This window comes from Bombina bombina, chromosome 5, assembly GCF_027579735.1.
Source record: "Bombina bombina isolate aBomBom1 chromosome 5, aBomBom1.pri, whole genome shotgun sequence".
Classification (NCBI taxonomy): Eukaryota; Metazoa; Chordata; class Amphibia; order Anura; family Bombinatoridae; genus Bombina; species Bombina bombina.
In genome coordinates, this window is record NC_069503.1 from 576,550,603 (window position 1) to 576,565,221 (window position 14,619).

The 14,619-nt window shown below is 43.1% G+C and overlaps 1 protein-coding gene across 2 annotated transcripts in view; it reads right to left on the reverse strand.

Annotated features, from left to right (window-relative positions):
• LOC128660597 (collagen alpha-1(XV) chain) overlaps positions 1 to 14,619 on the reverse strand; it is a 674,535-nt gene that overhangs the window by 146,508 nt on the left and 513,408 nt on the right. For both annotated transcript variants that reach the window (XM_053714523.1, XM_053714522.1), the window contains exon 28: positions 10,154 to 10,213. In XM_053714523.1, the coding sequence (XP_053570498.1) occupies positions 10,154 to 10,213 (60 nt within the window). The remainder of the gene's footprint in view (positions 1 to 10,153; positions 10,214 to 14,619) is intronic.

Genomic DNA, 14,619 nt, shown 5'->3' on the forward strand with positions numbered 1-14,619 from the left:
AGGCCCACTTGCCAACTAGTGCCACCACTCATATCTGTTGTAACAGTAGTGTAAATTTTTTTAAAAAAAACTTTTTTGACTGTGAAACATCAGTCTGCTAGTGTACTCTAATAGCAGTTGCCTGTCTGCCAGCGTGTGTGCCAGGCCCACTTGCCAACTAGTGCCACCACTCATATCTGTTGTAACAGTAGTGTAAATTTTGTAAAAATAACTTTTTTGACTGTGAAACATCAGTCTGCTAGTGTAATCTAATTGCAGTTGCCTGCCTGCCGGCGTGTGGGCCAGGCCCACTTGTTAAGTGCCACCACTCATATCTGTTGTAACAGTAGTGTAAATTTTTTTAAAAAAAACTTTTTTGACTGTGAAACATCAGTCTGCTAGTGTAATCTAATTGCAGTTGCCTGCCTGCCAGCGTGTGTGCCAGGCCCACTTGTCAACTAGTGCCACCACTCATATCTGTTGTAACAGTAGTGTAAATTTAAAAAAAAAAACTTTTTTGACTGTGAAACATCAGTCTGCTAGTGTAATCTATTTCTAGTTGCCTGCCTGCCAGCGTGTGTGCCAGGCCCACTTGCCAACTAGTGCCACCACTCATATCTGTTGTAACAGTAGTGTAAGTTTTAAAAAAATAACTTTTTTGACTGTGAAACATCAGTCTGCTAGTGTAATCTAATTGCAGTTGTCTGCCTGCTAGCGTGTGTGCCAGGCCCACTTGCCCAGTGCCACCACTCATATCTGGTGTAACAGTAGTGTAAATAATTTAAAAAAAAATCTTTTTTGACTGTGAAACATCAGTCTTCTAGTGTAATTCTAATTGCATTTGCCTGCCTGCCAACGTGTGTGCTCGGCCCACTTGCCCAGTGCCACCACTCATATTTGGTGTAACAGTAGTGTAAATAATTTAAAAAAAAAAACTTTTTTGACTGTGAAACATCAGTCTGCTAGTGTAATTCTAATTGCATTTTCCTACCAATGTGTGTGCCCGGCCCTCTTGCCCAGTGCCACCACTCATATCTGGTGTAACAGTAGTGTAAATAATTTTAAAAAAAAAATATTTTTGACTGTGAAACATCAGTCTGCTAGTGTAATCTAATTGCAGTTGCCTGCCAGCGTGTGTGCCAGGCTCACAGCGTATACTGTGCCCACTTGCCCAGTGGCACCACTCATATCTTGTTTAATAGTAGTGTAAGTGTACATTTAAAAAAATTAAAACTTTTTGGACTGTGAAACATCAGTCTTCTTTTTTGTGTCATGCTCACCGCGTATACTGTGCCCACTTGCTCAGTGCCACCACTCATATTACCTTGTTTAATAGTAGTGTAAGTGTACATTTTAAAAATAAAAAAACTATTTTGACTGTGAAACATCAGTCTGCTTTTTTGTGTCAGGCTCACAGCGTATACTGTGCCCACCTGTCCAGTGCCACCACTCATATTATCTTGTGTAATAGTAGTGTAAGTGTACATTTTAAAAATAAAAAACTATTTTGACTGTGAAAAATCAGTCTGCTTTTTTGTGTCAGGCTCACAGCGTATTCTGTGCCCACTTGTCCAGTGCCACCACTCATATTATCTTGTTTAATAGTAGTGCACTGTCAGTGTACATTTAAAAAAAAAAAAGTTCTAATGAAATAGTTGACTTTATAACACAGGACACCCAATCTTCTACAACTTCCGCTCGTAACCTTGACGCACCATCCTCCTCCTCTAGCTTAGCTTCAGGCACCTCTCAACTTACCACTCGCCTGCCTGCCGCCACCACCGACACTAGCACCACAGCCGCCTCACTTGATCTGTCAGAGGAGTTATGTACACCTCAGTGTGAAGAAATGAGTGATGCGCAACCATCATTGACAGAGGATGTAGATAACTGTGATATGTCTCAGTCAGGCAGCATTACAGACATGGACGACGCACGGTGTGATGATGATGATGATGTTGTACCCGCTGTTACTTCCGTTGTTGATTTGTCAGATACAAGTGAAGGAGTTGATGATGACGATGCGTCTGTGGATGTCACGTGGGCGCCCGGTAGAAGAAGAACAGGGGGAAAGTTCAGATGGGGAGACAGAGAGGAACAGGAGGAGGAGACGAGTTGGAAGCAGGGGGAGGTCGTCGCAAGGAGCTAGTGGCACAGTCAGACAGCATGCATCGGCACCCGGGGTCAGCCAGACAGCACACCAATCAACGCATACTGTTGCCACCACCAGAATGCCGTCATCGCAGAGCTCAGCAGTGTGGCATTTTTTTAATGTGTCTGCCTCTGACAACAGCAATGCCATTTGCAACCTGTGCCAAAAGAAACTGAGTCGTGGGAAGTCCAACACCCACCTAGGTACAACTGCTTTGTGAAGGCACATGATCTCACATCACAAACGCCTATGGGATGAAGACATGAGGACAAGCAGCACACAAACTCAAAGCCGCCATCCTCCTCCTGGTCCAACATCTTCAGCCACGTCAACCACTGCTGTGCTCCTTGCCCCCTCTCAACCATCCGCTAATCCGTCTCTCTTCCGGAGCAGTTCCTGCTCATCTGCCCACAAGGACATGTTTGAGCGTAAGAAGCCTATGTCACCTAGTCACCCCCTTGCCTGGCGTCTGACAGCTGGCTTGTCTGAACTCTTAGCCCACCAGCTTTTACCATACAAGCTGGTGGAGTCTGAGGCGTTCAAAAAATTTGTAGCTATTGGGACACCGCAGTGGAAGATACCCGGCTGAAATTTCTTTGCACAAAAGGCAATCCCCAACCTGTACTCGATTGTGCAAAAGGAAGTAATGGCATGTCTGGCACACAGTGTTGGGGCAAGGGTCCATCTGACCACTGATAGCTGGTCTGCAAAGCATGGTCAGGGCAGGTATATAACCTACACTGCGCATTGGGTAAACCTGCTGACGGCTGCCAAGCATAGAATGCCTGGCTCTGCAGAGGAGTTGGTGACACCGCCATGACTTGCAGGCAGGCCTGCTGCCACTTCCTCTACTCCTCCTACTCCATCCTCTTCCATAACCTCCTCGGCTGAGTCCTCTTCTGCTGCTGCGTCTTGCTCCACATCAACGGCACCCCCCCAGCTCCCCAGGTACTATTCCACATCCCGGATACGGCAGTGTCACGCCATCTTGGGGTTGACTTGCCTGAAAGCAGAGAGTCACACCGCAGCAGCACTCGTGTCCGCCCTGAACGCACAGGTGGATCAGTGGCTGACTCCGCACCAACTGGAGATCGGCAAAGTGGTTTCTGACAATGGAAGTAATTTGGTGGCGGCATTGAAATTGGGCAAGTTGACACATGTGCCGTGCATGGCACATGTGTGTAATCTGATTGTACAATGCTTTGTGCATAAGTACCCAGGCTTACAGGACGTCCTGAAGCAGGCCAGGAAGGTGTGTGGCCATTTCAGGCATTCCTACACGGCCATGGCGCACTTGTCAGATATCCAGCGGCGAAACAACCTGCCAGTGAGGCGCTTGATTTGCGACAGCCCGACACGTTGGAATTCAACACTCCTAATGTTCGACCGCCTGCTCCAACAAGAAAAAGCCGTTAACGACTATTTGTATGACCGGGGTGCTAGGACAGCCTCTTGGGAGCTGGGAATTTTTTTGCCACGTTACTGGACGCTCATGCGCAATGCCTGTAGGCTCATGCGTCCTTTTGAGGAGGTGACAAACCTAGTCAGTCGCACTGAAGGCACCATCAGCGACATCATACCATTTGTTTTCTTCCTGGAGTGTGCCCTGAGAAGAGTGCTGGATCAGGCCGTAGATGAGCGTGAAGAGGAAGAGTTGTGGTCACCATCACCACCAGAAACAGCCTTATCAGCACCGCTTGCTGGACCAGCGGCAACGCAGGAAGCGGATTGTGAGGAAGAGGAGTCAGAGGAGGAATGTGGCTTTGAGGAGGAGGAGGAAGACCAAGCACAACATGCATCCCAGGGTGCTCATTGTCACCAATCTGGTACCCGTGGTGTTGTACGTGGCTGGGGGGAAGAAGATACCTTCAGTGAGATCAGTGAGGATGAGGAACGGGACATGAGTAGCTCGGCATCCAACCTTGTGCAAATGGGGTCTTTCATGCTGTCGTGCCTGTTGAGGGACACTCGGATAAAAAAGCTGAAGGAGAACGAACTGTACTGGGTGTCCACGCTACTAGACCCCCGGTATAAGCATAAAGTGCTTGAAATGTTACCGAATTCCCGCAAGTCGGAAAGAATGGAGCAGTTCAAAAATAAATTAAAAAGTATGCTTTACACAGCGTATAAGGGTGATGTCACAGCAAAACGGGAATCTAACAGGGGAAGAAGTGAAAGTAATACTCCTCCTCCAACGACCACGCCGGCAAGGACAGGACGCTTTACAGACGTATTGTTGATGGAGGACATGCGGACCTTTTTAACTCCTATGCATCGCCACAGCCCTTCGGGGTCCAGCCTCAGAGAACGACTCAACCGACAGGTAGCAGACTACCTTGCCTTAACTGCAGATCTCGACACTCTGAGGAGGGATGAACCCCTTGACTACTGGGTGTGCAGGCTTGACCTGTGGCCTGAGCTATCCCAATTTGCCATAGAACTTCTGGCCTGCCCCGCTTCAAGTGTCCTGTCGGAAAGGACCTTCAGTGCAGCAGGAGGTATTGTCACTGAGAAGCGAAGTCGCCTAGGTCAAAAAAGTCTTGATTACCTCAGCTTTATTAAGATGAATGAGGGATGGATCCCGAAGGGACTGACATTGGGCGATACATTTGAGTAAAAAAGGCCTGATGAGATGAGCTGCCTTGGGCTAAAAATGGTCCACACGCTGCTGTATTTTATCTCCGAATGCAGGATGACTTGCGTGACTTATCCACCACCAACTAGGGTTCAAGCCGCCATGTTTTAAGGCACTTTCTGCCAGGGAAACAAACATCAATTTTTCTGGCCGCTGCTACAGCAGCGTCTGCAACAATACCTAATTTTCCAGGCATGTGTACATGCCAAATTTTTCTGGCCTCTGGTGCTGCACTGTGGCTTCAAAAATCAAACCAAAAAAAAGGCACATAACAGGGATTAAACTGATAGGAATAGTACTACTTAACACACCACTCCTATCTGGTGGCACATTAGATTGCACGCGCAGGGCCCCAAATTTGAAGTAGGAGGACCGACAAAGCATCTTTTTCCATCTCCCAATTCCTAAAATCCATGCCATATACACGTCCCCTGATAGGGGATGTAACAGGGATTAAATTGATAAGAATAGTACTACTTAAAACACCACTCATATCTGTTGTCACAGTAGCTTGCACGCATAGTACCACTAAGTAAAAAAAAAAAATGACAGGCAGAGGCAGGCCACCCCACAGGGGCCGTCGTGGTCGTGGTGCTGTGATTCCCTTTGTCCCTAGAATAATTCCCAGTGTTCAGAGGCCACGTACCCTGAACTCGAAAACTTCGGAGCACATAGTTGACTGGCTAACACAGGACACCCAATCTTCTACAGCTTCCGCTCTGAACCTTGACGCGGTGTCTGTCAAGGTGTCTGTCAAGGACATGTTTGAGCGTAAGAAGCCAATGTCACAAACTTACCCCCTTGCTGGGCATCTGACAGCTGGCTTGTCTGAACTCTGAGGCGTTCCAAAAATTTGTAGCTATTGGGACACCGCAGTGGAAGGTACACGGCCATAATTTCATAAATCAATGCCATATACACGTCCCCTGATGGGGGACGTAACAGGGATTAAACTGATAAGAATAGTAATACTTAACACACCACTCATATCTGGTGGCACAGTAGATTGCACGCGCAGTGCCTCAAATTCAGAGCCTCGGGCTCCGCAACTGCCTCTGGGAACCTTACCATGGGTTCCAGACCGCCCGTCTTGTAATTCTCTGCCTGGGAAATTATCTATCTATCAAATCTATCTATTTATCTATCAAATCTATCTATCGTATCTATCAAATCTATCTATCTTATCTATCATCAAATGTATCTATTGTATCTATGTATCGATCTATCTATCTATCTTGTGGCTGGACCGACCAAGCATCTTTTTCCATCTCCCAGTTCCTAAAATCATCTCCGGGTTCCTAAAATCGATGCCATACCTGTACTCGATTGTGCAAAAGGAAGTAATGGCATATGGGGTCTTTCATGCTGTCGTGCCTGTTGAGGGACCCTCGTATAAAATGGCTGAAGGATAACGACCTGTACTGGGTGTCCAAGTATCTTTTTCCATCTCCCGGTTCCTAAAATCATCTCCGGGTTCCTAAAATCGATGCCATACCTGTACTCGATTGTGCAAAAGGAAGTAATGGCATATGGGGTCTTTCATGCTGCCGTGCCTGTTGAGGGACCCTCATATAAAAAGGCTGAAGGAGAACGACCTGTACTGGGTGTCCAAGCATCTTTTTCCATCTCCCGGTTCCTAAAATCATCTCCGCGTTCCTAAAATCGATGCCATACCTGTACTCGATTCTGCAAAAGGAAGTAATGGCATATGAGGTCTTTCTGCTGTCGTGCCTGTTGAGGGGCCCTCATATAAAAAGGCTGAAGGAGAATGACCTGTACTGGGTGTCCAAGCATCTTTTTCCATCTCCCGGTTCCTAAAATCATCTCCGGGTTCCTAAAATCGATGCCATACCTGTACTCGATTCTGCAAAAGGAAGTAATGGCATATGGGGTCTTTCATGCTGTCATGCCTGATGAGGGACCCTCGTATAAAAAGGCTGAAGGAGAACGACCTGTACTGGGTGTCCAAGCATCTTTTTCCATCTCCCGGTTCCTAAAATCATCTCCGGGTTCCTAAAATCGATGCCATACCTGTACTCGATTGTGCAAAAGGAAGTAATGGCATATGGGGTCTTTCATGCTGTCGTGACTGTTGAGGGACCCTCATATAAAAAGGCTGAAGGAGAACAACCTGTACTGTGTGTCCAAGCATCTTTTTCCATTTCCCGGTTCCTAAAATCATCTCCGGGTTCCTAAAATCGATGCCATACCTGTACTCGATTGTGCAAAAGGAAGTAATGGCATATGGGGTCTTTCTGCTGTCGTGCCTGTTGAGGGACCCTCGTATAAAATGGCTGAAGGAGAACGACCTGTACTGGGTGTCCAAGCATCTTTTTCCATCTCCCGGTTCCTAAAATCATCTCCGGGTTCATAAAATCGATGCCATACCTGTACTCGATTGTGCAAAAGGAAGTAATGGCATATGGGGTCTTTCATGCTGTCGTGCCTGTTGAGGGACCCTCGTATAAAATGGCTGAAGGAGAACGACCTGTACTGGGTGTCCAAGCATCTTTTTCCATCTCCCGGTTCCTAAAATCATCTCCGGGTTCCTAAAATCGATGCCATACCTGTACTCGATTGTGCAAAAGGAAGTAATGGCATATGGGGTCTTTCATGCTGTCGTGCCTGTTGAGGGATCCTCGTATAAAAAGGCTGAAGGAGAACGACCTGTACTGGGTGTCCAAGCATCTTTTTCCATCTCCCGGTTCCTAAAATCATCTCTGGGTTCCTAAAATCGATGCCATACCTGTACTCGATTCTGCAAAAGGAAGTAATGGCATATGGGGTCTTTCATGCTGTCGTGCCTGTTGAGGGACCCTCGTATAAAAAGGCTGAAGGAGAACGACCTGTACTAGGTGTCCAAGCATCTTTTTCCATGTCCCGGTTCCTAAAATCATCTCCGGGTTCCTAAAATCGATGCCATATACATGTCCCCTGATAGGGGACGTAACAGGGATTAAACTGATAAGAATAGTACTAGTTAACACACCACTCCTATCTGGTGGCCCAGTAGATTGCACGCGGTGCTCTGACAAAATGCAGAAGGACATTTGGCAGACGGACATTTGACAGACGGACATTTGGCAGACGGACATTTGGCCGACAGGCAGAAAGCTAAAAATTTTCCGATTTTGGGCGAGGGCAGATACACAGAATGCTCTGTTCTAATCAGAGCCTCGGGCGCCGCAACTGCCTCTGGGAACCTTACCATGGGTCCCAGACCGCCCGTCTTGTAATTCTCTGTCTGGGAAATTATCTATCTATCAAATCTATCTATTTATCTATCAAATCTATCTATCTATCGTATCTATCATCAAATGTATCTTCTGTATCTTCTGCAGACTCTGGACTCTTTTCTCAATCTTCTCTCTCTTTGTGGTCAGTTTCTGCAGAACATTTCTCAGTTTCTTTTTCTTCTTCTCAGAAGCCTCATTCAGCAGCTCGACCTGGTGTCCCCTGTTCTCTCCGGCCAGGGAGCAGGACACACAGATACAGGCAGCATCCTCAGTGCAGTAATATAATAGGAGCATCTTGTGGGTGGAGCATTTTCTGTTACCCCAGGAAGTGATTGCACGTGCAGTGACATCAGTGAGGACAAGGAACGGGACATGGCTAGCTTGGTATCCAACCTTGTGCAAATGGGGAGTTTGCGGTTGTGCAAATGGGGAGTTTGCGGTTGTGCAAATGGACTGTTTGCGGTTGTTTGCGGTGCGTTAAACGGGGAGTTTGGACTGTCACTGTGAAGCGGGCGTAAACCTTACACTACCTGAATGATACAACATCATACCTGATGTTTTAAAGCACGTTATTCCAAACAATTTAGGATTTTTATGTGATTTATGCCCTTTATGGATTAAAACCAGACTCTGCATCAACTATGTAATTTTCCATGGGAGTTTTGCCATGGATCCCCCTCCGGCATGCCACAGTCCAGGTGTTAGTCCCCTTGAAACAACTTTTCCATCACTTTTGTGGCCAGAAAGAGTCCCTGTGGGTTTTAAAATTCACCTGCCTATTGAAGTCTATGGCGGTTCGCCCGTTCGCGAATATTTGCGGAAGTTCGCGTTCGCTGTTCGCAACGCAAAATTTTAGGTTTGTGACATCACTATTGACCACTCTTATCTATTCTTTCTCCTTTTCCCCTACACTTAGAAGCATGCTAATCTATACTTGCTATCATCCAATCAAGTGGCATCCCTGTCCATTTTGATAACATCACACAATTCCCTCTGAATCCCTTCACTCTTTGTTTCGTTAGTCTAGTGTCAAGTCATTAGTTTCCCCAGCTTCTTGGTTCCTTACCTCCACTGTTTCCTTCCCTGTGCCTTCTACCATCTTCCAGTGACCTCTGGCTTCTTGTTATAATTCTGATTGGGTCTGCTTCAACCTGTTTGACGTTTATCTAGACTAATCTTGATCTGACCTTGGCCTGGACTGTGACCTTTTTTTTCCCTCTGTTTAGAATTGTTGTCTGGCAGACTATCTGTTACTGACCTTGGCCTTCCTGGCCTGTCATTTTTCTTGATGGGTTTCCTGGCTGACCTTGGCTTACCCCTGACTCAGACTTTGGATTTTCCCCAGGACCTTATCCAGCCCTCGTGCCTACCTCCTCTCTAGCCGATCTGTGCCACTTCAGCTTAGTGTCCTTTGTGGAGAGAAGCATTTGTGTCTATGTTTTTACTGATGTTTTATTTCTTTTTATATGTGGATATCTTTTTTTTTTTTATATTAATAAAGTAAACATTTTAATCATGCTGCTCACTTACCACCTTTATTTTGTTTTGATTGCTATACAGTCTCATATATTGAAGTATGCCAGAGGGTGTTTCCTATTTTTTCTTTGTTCTACTTACAAAATAAAATCACTGCGCTTGCACATGCCAGATGCATGCTCCCTTGCAAGACTCATGACAAGCATCCTGATTGGATGTTTTAAGTCCCTTTACAATAGGAAATTTGAGGTAAAATATCTTCCTGTTTTACATTGAGTGGTTTATGTACTATTTTTAGATATTCTATATCACTTTTAAGTGATTTAGTGTTTGGGTTACATGTCCCTTTAAGTTCTTAGCAGATGAAGAAAGCTTAATTTCCCTCCTATTTCACATTCCTTCAGTTATTAACATGAATTGCTTTCTAGGGTGTGGAATAGAATTGACAATGTTTATAAACATTTGTTCAGACTAATAAATGAACAAAAATAACAAGAGACATTAATTGTCAACAATGCGATCATTTTATGTTAAAGTCTGTAAGTGTAATTATGAAACCCTGTCTAATAACATACTTTGCTCAGTGCTGTTTTGTAAATGTGGTGCATTTCTATGAAATGTAGATTAAAAACAACACATGCCCTATACAAATGCGCTAAATACATGTATACTTACAATCGCTGATGCTCCAGATTCACCTTTTTGTCCCCTTAATCCATTTAATCCTGGTCTTCCCTGTAAATAATTAACCACGTTAGAAAACCGTGAATTTGTGACTAATGTTACAGACAAATGCTTTTATTAGAAGTATTTCCATACTCAGAAGCATGGGCATTCCAATTATACATCAGTCTTTATTGAATCCAAGTAAAACCTCATTAAAATGTATAGCTTATTTATTATTTAAAGCTTTGTGAGCATCGTTATTGTATTGTTTGTTTAATTAACATTTTAATGTCTTAGGCTTTGTCAGAGCCTGCAGTTACTGTAGTTTTGTATTTAAATTTAGAAATTATTAGGCGTTAACTGGAAATAAAGTTAAAATTTAATCCCCAAAAATGAATTTAATTATAGAAAATATAACATTATAATATGCTATTTATTTTGCTTAAAGGGACAGTCTACTTCCGAATTTTTGATTTTTTAAAAAAGATAGATAATCCCTTTATTACCCATTCCCCAGTTTTGCAAAACCAACATGGTTATATTAATACTCTTTTTACATCTGTGATTACCTTGTATCTAAGCTTCTGCCGACTGCACCCTTATTTCAGTTCTTTTGGCAGACTTGCATTCTATCCAATCAGAGCTGATTCATAAGTAACTCCACGGGAGGGAGCACAATGTTATCTATATGGCACTGTCTAGCTGCAAAAACTGTCAAAATGCACTGTGATAAGAAATGGCCTTCAGGGGCTTAGAAATCAGCATATGAGCCTACCTAGGTTTTGCTTTCAACAAAGAATACCAAGAGAATAAAGCAAATTTGATGATAAGATTAAATTGGGAAGTTGTTTAAAATTGTATGCCCCATCTGAATCATGAAATTTTAATTTTGACTAGACTGTCCCTTTAACTACTGATAGCTAATATACATTTACAACATTTTAGTTTTATATCCCTTTAAGGGATTAATTCCCTTTTTAAAAAGGTATGGGAGTGTTTTTAGTGAAGATTTTTTTTAAGACATTCACCCTGAGAGTTGTATTCTGATTGGTCAGCTAGGGTTGTATTCAATTATATGCACTTCAAATTTTATTCAGTGAGTAAGCATCTTTGTTCTCTGTTAAACACATGAAAGGTGCTTTTCTTTTCTTTTTTAAACTCCTCTTTAATATTTACTTGAGCTTAAAGGAGACTGGCATTTATCATTTGAAGCTCTTAGTGAGTCTCTGGTTTTATGCTGTATCTGTGGTTAACCCACACTGCAATGTCTAGACAGCAATGTGATTTTGACAATACTAGGGTGGAGTAAGCTATTTTTATAAATGCCCCATAGACTGATATATAAAACCCGCGCAGTTTGGTATCCAATATACAGGGAGTGCAGAATTATTAGGCAAGTTGTATTTTTGAGGATTAATTTTATTATTGAACAACAACCATGTTCTCAATGAACCCAAAAAACTCATTAATATCAAAGCTGAATAGTTTTGGAAGTAGTTTTTAGTTTGTTTTTAGTTATAGCTATTTTAGGGGGATATCTGTGTGTGCAGGTGACTATTACTGTGCATAATTATTAGGCAACTTAACAAAAAACAAATATATACCCATTTCAATTATTTATTTTTACCAGTGAAACCAATATAACATCTCAACATTCACAAATATACATTTCTGACATTCAAAAACAAAACAAAAACAAATCAGTGACCAATATAGCCACCTTTCTTTGCAAGGACACTCAAAAGCCTACCATCCATGGATTCTGTCAGTGTTTTGATCTGTTCACCATCAACATTGCGTGCAGCAGCAACCACAGCCTCCCAGACACTGTTCAGAGAGGTGTACTGTTTTCCCTCCTTGTAAATCTCACATTTGATGATGGACCACAGGTTCTCAATGGGGTTCAGATCAGGTGAACAAGGAGGCCATGTCATTAGATTTTCTTCTTTTATACCCTTTCTTGCCAGCCACGCTGTGGAGTACTTGGACGCGTGTGATGGAGCATTGTCCTGCATGAAAATCATGTTTTTCTTGAAGGATGCAGACTTCTTCCTGTACCACTGCTTGAAGAAGGTGTCTTCCAGAAACTGGCAGTAGGACTGGGAGTTGAGCTTGACTCCATCCTCAACCCGAAAAGGCCCCACAAGCTCATCTTTGATGATACCAGCCCAAACCAGTACTCCACCTCCACCTTGCTGGCGTCTGAGTCGGACTGGAGCTCTCTGCCCTTTACCAATCCAGCCACGGGCCCATCCATCTGGCCCATCAAGACTCACTCTCATTTCATCAGTCCATAAAACCTTAGAAAAATCAGTCTTGAGATATTTCTTGGCCCAGTCTTGACGTTTCAGCTTGTGTGTCTTGTTCAGTGGTGGTCGTCTTTCAGCCTTTCTTACCTTGGCCATGTCTCTGAGTATTGCACACCTTGTGCTTTTGGGCACTCCAGTGATGTTGCAGCTCTGAAATATGGCCAAACTGGTGGCAAGTGGCATCTTGGCAGCTGCACGCTTGACTTTTCTCAGTTCATGGGCAGTTATTTTGCGCCTTGGTTTTTCCACACGCTTCTTGCGACCCTGTTGACTATTTTGAATGAAACGCTTGATTGTTCGATGATCACGCTTCAGAAGCTTTGCAATTTTAAGAGTGCTGCATCCCTCTGCAAGATATCTCACTATTTTTGACTTTTCTGAGCCTGTCAAGTCCTTCTTTTGACCCATTTTGCCAAAGGAAAGGAAGTTGCCTAATAATTATGCACACCTGATATAGGGTGTTGATGTCATTAGACCACACCCCTTCTCATTACAGAGATGCACATCACCTAATATGCTTAATTGGTAGTAGGCTTTCGAGCCTATACAGCTTGGAGTAAGACAACATGCATAAAGAGGATGATGTGGTCAAAATACTCATTCGCCTAATAATTCTGCACTCCCTGTACAGCGTAAGGACCTCCCCCTACATTAAATGTATAAACATCTAATCTGATCCCCATACACCGCCGCCACCTATATTAAATATATTACCCCCTAATCTGATCCCCCTACACCGCCGCCACCTATATTAAATATATTAACCCCTAATCTGATCCCCCTACACCGCAGCCACCTATATTAAATATATTAACCCCTAAACCTAAGTCTAACCCTAACACCCCCTAACTTAATTATTATTTAAATAAATCTAAATAATATTAATATTATTAACTAAATTATTCCTATTTAAAACTAAATACTTACCTATAAAATAAACCCTAAGATAGCTACAATATAATTAATAATTACATTGTAGCTATTTTAGGGTTTATATTTATTTTACAGGTAACTTTGTATTTATTTTAACTAGGTACAATAGCTATTAAATAGTTAATAACTATTTAATAGCTACCTAGTTAAAATAATTACAAAATTACCTGTAAAATAAATCATAACCTAAGTTACAAATACACCTAACACTACACTATCTATAAATTAATTAAATAAACTACAATTATCTAAACTAGAATACAATTAAATAAACTAAACTATATTGCAAAAAACAAACAAACACTAAATTACAAAAAATAAAAAAATATTACAAGAATTTTAAGCTAATTACACCTAATCTAAGCCCCCTAATAAAATAAAAAAGCCCCCCAAAATAATAAAAATTCCCTACCCTAAACTAAATTACAAATAGCCCTTAAAAGGGCCTTTTGCGGGGCATTGCCCCAAAGTAATCAGCTCTTTTACTTGTAAAAAAAAGAACAATCCCTCCCCCACATTACAACCCACCCGATCCCCCCTTAAAAAAAGTCTAACCCCCAAGTGGTCCTTACCTGTCCTGAAGACCGGCGGAGAAGGTCCTGTTCCAGGCGGTGAAGTCTTCTTCCAAGCGGCGACCTCTTCTTCTTCCAGGAACCAGCTGGCGCAGAGTGAAGGAGTTGAAGACCGATGACCGCAGAGCTGAAGAACGTCGACTCTGGAACTGAAGACCGGCTACGCTGGAACTCAAGATCGGCGACGCTGGAACTGAAGACCGTGGAGCCATGGAGCGTGGAGGATCCTCTTCATACGATCTCCGCCGTACACTGAATAGCAATTCAAGGTACGCAATTAAAAATGGCGTCCATTGAATTCCTATTGGCTGATTTGAGCCTTCAAATTCAAATCAGCCAATCGGATGAGAGCTACTGTAATTCTATTGGCTGATTTGAATAGCCAATAGAATAAGAGCTACTGTAAGTCTATTAGCTGATTTGAATAGCCAATAGAATTACAGTAGCTCGTATTCTATTGGCTATTCAAATCAGCCAATAGAATTACAGTAGCTCTCATCCGATTGGCTGATTTGAATTTGAAGGCTCAAATCAGCCAATAGGAATTCAAGGGACGCCATTTTTAATTGCGTACCTTGAATTCCTATTCAGTGTACGGTGGAGATCGTATGAAGAGGATCCTCCACGCTCCATGGCTCCGCAGTCTTCAGTTCCAGCGTAG